The 6,000-nt window shown below is 39.8% G+C and overlaps 1 protein-coding gene across 1 annotated transcript; it reads right to left on the bottom strand.

The window, feature by feature from the left end:
* Positions 1–2,919: 2,919 nt before the first annotated feature.
* On the bottom strand, positions 2,920–4,774 carry mc1r (melanocortin 1 receptor). Its single transcript, XM_014997621.2, has one exon. It carries the CDS (start codon positions 3,886–3,888, stop codon positions 2,920–2,922), a length of 969 nt encoding a protein of 322 aa, XP_014853107.2. The 5' UTR covers positions 3,889–4,774.
* Positions 4,775–6,000: the final 1,226 nt, after the last annotated feature.

Genomic DNA, 6,000 nt, shown 5'->3' with positions numbered 1-6,000 from the left:
GTCTAACAGTTATTTGGAACGTTGATGACCCAACATCCAACTTTTTGCCTCAGTTTCTTGGTTTTTTGTTCCTACTTTACCATCCCAGTCTTAAAGCATTAAGATGATATGTAAGCATGTGAAGATAATGTTCTGGCTTCAAAGGACCCAAAGAAAAGAACGTTTTGGCATTTTGTGGTAAATTGTGTGCATTTCTTCTCAAACACAGTGTTGAGAAGAAAACTTGTTCCAAAAGATTCAGGACAATGACTCTCGACATATAACCAGAACTAATATGAAGGGCTTCATATTAAAGTATATGTTTTGGAATGACCCAGTCAGAGAATCATAGCAAAACTTGAAAACTGATGTCCAGGCATCATACATCCAATATTTTTAATCTTGTTCTATTTCACAGATGGTGAATGTCAAAATTTGCAGCAGACATGCAAAGCTGGTAGAAATATCCCACAGAATGGCAATTCTGTTTGCAATGAAATGTAGCTTCACAAAGCATCGTCTATGTCAGGCCCTGCAACATAAAGTATGTGAAGACTCCTTGGAGTAAATGAGGCTTTGTTTTGGATAAATAACAACACATTTATAATTGAACTTTTTTATTATGAAAACAATAAGAGTAAAAAAGTCAACTCTCTTTTTTTATAATAGTGTCACACTGACCATTTCACACATAAAATAGGTAAAACTACAGCTTTCATCAGAAATTATGTTACACCCAGAGACACGTATTTGCAAGTTTACATACAACAAAACAATCTTTAGAGGCCCTGAAATGACAATGATTGCTGTATAATCATAGAAAAACAATAAATACTAAATGACTAATGTCATTTCTCTTAAAACATAATTACTCATCTCTTTTCCAAGCCTTACATGTGGAGAATGGATCATTCGAAACAGAAATTCGCCCCTTTGCTACGAAATGAACTAAGGTTTTGCTTAGTCTATTTGTACAGAAAGTTTAGCTACATATTTTTTTCCAGTTAGTATTATTAATAATTTCTATTAACGTGTTTATTTTAGGAACAGGTGTAAGAAAAACATATAAGGTAAGATGGAGGTTTTGTTGTGCTAAAAAAAATATGCTGAGGCATTTCGATTTCATTGGCTACAGTGACGAACTAAAAGGTGTAAATACGCATTATTCAAGTTATCGTCTGTAAACCTGAAACGTAAATTGAAGCTTTTGAAACGGCAAATAAAACTTTAGAACAAAAAGCACATAAAATAAAGAAAATTATCACAGCTTTACATTGAATTTCACTCTGAGGCCAATATAATAATAATAATAATAATAATAATAATAATAATAATAATAATAATAATAATAATAATAATAATAATAATAATAATAATAATAATAATCTTCACTAGCAGACTAAACTCAAATCCGGAACCTCCGCGTCTTTGTAGTTTTCCGGGAATCACGTCGCCAGAAATACATCCAGCCTAACTTTGATTAAGCCTCCTTTCATAAACGTCCCATGCAGTGAGCCTCGGGCGTTGGGACGTTCATGTGATTTTTTTCCCCATCAGTGTTTTTTCTCTCTCTCTCTCTCTCTCTGGGTCTCATTCGCACTTTTATTTTTGGAGAGAGTTGTTGACTGCAAGCATTGTTTAAGAAAACAAGATTTCTGGAGCTGAAGGATCGTTTCAACAAGGCGCATTTTGGGAGGCAGTTTAATCCACTACCTTTATTGGAACCACGATTTATTGAATCATCACAGTTAATAAACTTTGTCTTTTTCGAAAGAAAAAAACAAAATAGTTTTTATGTTATGTAAATCATGAAACATCCCTTAATATTTCTTCTTTTTTTTTAAGATTTATGTATTTGGGGATATTGTACATTATTGAACATTTTGAACAACACAAATGTAAATTAATTACAGCCAAGGTCAATTTCTATTGTTTGCTGAAACAATAGAAAAGCTGAAAGATGTTATTAGTTATTATAATAGAGATAATATTGTTGTTGATTATTATTATTATTATTATTATTATTATTATTATTATTATTATTATTATTATTATTATTATTATTATTGAGTTGGTTATTAATTATAGTAAAATACCATGTACGCTTCTAGTATTCGTCCTTCGTCGTTTTATTTTTTCCTCCCTCCATTTTTACCTCCTTTGGTACCATACACTCTTGCATGTGCATGTCTGTTTTATGTTTAGTTGGTTTGTGAATTATGGAATTGAATAATCATAAAGATAATTCACGCATATTTTAATTCAACAACCAACGTACTTCTGCGGATCTGATCCTCGTTCTGGCCTCTTACATAATATTGCAGATTAAGATCCCGAATAACTGACTGATCAGCTGGTGGATCTTTCTTTCTTTCATAAAATTTTGAAATCTAATATTATATTTTCTTACAGCATAAAGAAAGTCACTTTAAATATCTGATTGTCAAACGAAATAACGACACAAATGATCACAGAAAATATGTTACTCGCCGCCTAAATTCTAGGCAGCTGTGACCTTTTAGCTGTCAAATATTTTACTGGATTTTGATATTTAATAATGTAAAGTTGAATGACTATTTTCGTTAGTTTGTTTTTTTAAGTCCATGTTCAGAGACTGTTTTTTTAAGCAACCTGACAAGATCTCTTGAGTTGTCTGACATCCTCTTGTCAAAGAAAAGGCCCTGAAGTCTTAAAGTATTCAGCATCGAGCGTTCTCGAGCAACAATGAAACGGGCAAAATCTCCCAAACGAAACTAATCCCAACTCCGTGCTGGCATTAGTAAACGTCTTCATAAGATTCCTCCTTCATCTTGTAAGTGCTGCGTCCAGCTCGGAGACCAATCCGCCCAATAAAACCTTCACAGAGAAACAGTTCTTCGGATAAAAGCTCGCACGTTGACCTAATTTGCCTCAATTTGCTTACGTGACGTGAACGGCCGCTTACATGCCGAAGCACCATGCGCACAGGACCAGCTCCTGCAGGGTTTTACGCAGCTCCTGGCTCCTGTAGGCGTAGATGAGCGGGTCGATGAGGGAGTTGCAGATGATCAAAATTAGAAAAAGGTTGAAGTTCCGGAAGAAGCAGTTGCAGAAGGGACTGGTGGGGCAGGCGAGGATGAGGATGAGGTGGAGGAAGAAAGGCCCCCAGCACAGAATGAAGACGCCGAGCAGGATGGTGAGGGTGATCGCGCCCTTCATGCTGGTGGACTGGCGCCTGCCTTTGTGAAACGCGGTGATGCGCCGCGAGTGTACGTGCGCCAACACGAACATGTGCAGGTAGAGCGCCGCGTTGAACACCAGGGTGATGCAGAAGAAGGTGACCAGGCACACGATGACGGCGTTGTCGGTGTGGTACACGATGAAGAGGATGCTGGAGGTGACGCTGGCCAGCCACACCACCGCGATGATGGCGACGGCGCGCTGCGTGGTCATGATGCTGTGGTAGCGCAGCGCGTAGAAGATGGTGATGTAGCGGTCCGCGGCGATGGTGCACAGGAAGGAGAGCGAGGACACCACGGAGCTGCAGATCATCACGTCGATGACGTTGTCCAGGTGGCGCAGCATGCCCGGGTGCACGTCCAGGAGGCCGTGGTCGTTCAGGAGCATGAAGATGGTCTCCACCACGTTGCTGACGCTCACCAGCATGTCGGACACGGCCAGGCAGCAGATGAAGTAGTACATGGGCGAGTGCAGGTTGCGGTTCCTGATGATCGCCAGGATCACCAGGATGTTCTCCACCAGGCTGATGATCCCCAGCGCCAGGAAAAGTTCCTGCGGGATGCGGATCTGGACGCAGCTCGGCAAGCTTCGCTCGCCGAGCGTGGAGTTCGTCTCGTTTTCGTCCATGATTTCAGTCAGCGGGTTGAACTCCACGTGGAGATAGCGCAGGGAGCTGTTGCTGAAATCCATGTCGGAATTCTGAGTAATGATGACGGGCGGACTTCAGCTTACCTGGAACGACGGGGGGAGACTAAGTTTCATCAGTCCATGGGAAGATAAGATGATTGCGCATCGGCTGCTTCAAATGTGTCCTGTGATTCTCAAGCAACTCGCAAATCGCTCGGAAGCTGGTCCCAACAAAGCTGAGTTTGTCCAAATGACCGTAAGACCCAGGGAGTTCTCAGCTGTGAAGGCAAACTCAGGAGAGACGGCGCGTTTGTCCATTTGAAAAATCCGTCTCCTCTTCCAAATTCTCCCCACCGTCATCGAAACAGCTCCACTTGGACAGAAGTCCACGAATTATCCACGAACGCCTTTCTCTTGTCCGTCATGATTCTTAGTCTTTGCGCATCCGATCTGCTGGAACCATCCAATCCGTTCTGGACAACACAGTACAGAAGGAAAACTGGAGACGTCTGTTCGAGATGGAGAGTGAGCTGCTTGAGTCATTTTGAAAATAATCCTGAGTGACTTTACCAAACTCCTCCTCTCATACAGACGTCAGTTGGAAATGTGGTCCTGTCTCAGAGTTTGGATTCAGCGATGTTCAGTGTTATGTAAAATATTTATATCTTAACAAGGGCATTAACAAGAAAGCTTATTTAAAAAAAAAAAAAAAACACCAAGCAAATGCTGTAGTTCTGAATTTTACTCTCAGCAAGAGATTGTCACAGAAGACTTTAACGCATCTGAAGGCTGAAGTTTACCAGAGAGCTGAAAGATAAAATCTTTTATCATCCTTCCAAAGGATTTTACAACCTATAAGAATTCAAAGCAATATAAACTTCCTTATTTCATAAAACGTGACAACTAATTTCCAACAGAACCTGCTTTATATGTTTTAGTTGGCAGTGTTTTGCTGTGGAGCCTAAAGACTCTTCAGTGTTGGAGGATTTTGATAAGTGAGACATGGCTTTCTGCCCAGGGCGTCTCGACCCTGTGGGTGACACACGTACTCAAAGGAAAAGACGGATAAGATGGAAATTTAAAATACTTTCGCCGGTGTGAAAGTAACCACTTGAAAGTGCTGAATTAAATCAGTCAGAAAACGTCGGTGTTCTCACTAATACAATACAAGCTGCTGAATTCTAAACATTTATTTATATTTGATGGATTTTGTCGATTAGGGATAACAAATAATAAAAATGCAAAGTTCAGTTTCTCAAAAAAACACTTTGGGAGGGGGCTGATACAGAAATGCTGAGTCATGTTATTGCCAATACAATGTAAGGGAATGCTGCCAATTTAACAGTCAGCAGACAGCTGTCAATGTTCTCCAGAGAGTTCATACCTAGAAAAGATCTACTTACGCATATTAATGGAAAATTTAGTAGAAGGAAAAAGTGTGCACACGCCCACACAAACGAAACTGCAAATATCACAGGCAATAATTATGGTGTCACTGCATTTTACTGCCCAACATTATCGTGAGCGTGTATTTAATCAAAATGTAGGAGAAAAAAAGAAGAAGGGAAAAACACACAAAAGCTCAAAACTAATGAGCTAGAAGTGAACACATCTCTGCACTAGGTTGTTTTCTTCTGCAGGAGGTTTGACAGGAACACCACAGCATGAGGCAAAGTCATGATTCAGTCAAATTAAGTTATATTTAGACCCTCTGCTCCCTATCAGAAATGACAACATTTTCCTCCAGAGATAAATATCTGTATAAACAGCCTGGCCAGACTGAAACAAATAGTGAACAAAACCAGAGATAAATAAGCATAATTTATTGTTGTGGTGCTGGGAGGAGCAGGGTTCTGCTCTCATGCAGAGAAAGCCTTCCATGGGAAAACACCGAGCATCTCGGCAGAGAGGAGAGGAAAATATTCAGTTTGGTAATCAGTTTAACAAATACAGAAATATCTGCAGTTTCACAGGCTTGTGTTTAACCTAATGGACTGCAGATGGAATAAGTCGGGGAAAAAATAAAATAAAATGCTTGTAAATTGACCCAGATATAAATGTTACTCTGACAAAGCGGCATTGTGGGTGGATTTCAAGGCAGAAGAGGAGCTTAAATAAGATGCAAGTGGGGGGGAAAAAAGTCAACCACAAGAAGGTTTCAGCAGAATTTCTCTT

Source organism: Poecilia mexicana, unplaced genomic scaffold (assembly GCF_051168715.1).
Source record: "Poecilia mexicana isolate PSO_F unplaced genomic scaffold, ASM5116871v1 scaffold_3, whole genome shotgun sequence".
Classification (NCBI taxonomy): Eukaryota; Metazoa; Chordata; class Actinopteri; order Cyprinodontiformes; family Poeciliidae; genus Poecilia; species Poecilia mexicana.
Note: the sequence above shows the minus strand (reverse complement) of the source record. Positions and strands in the feature narration are given on the sequence as shown.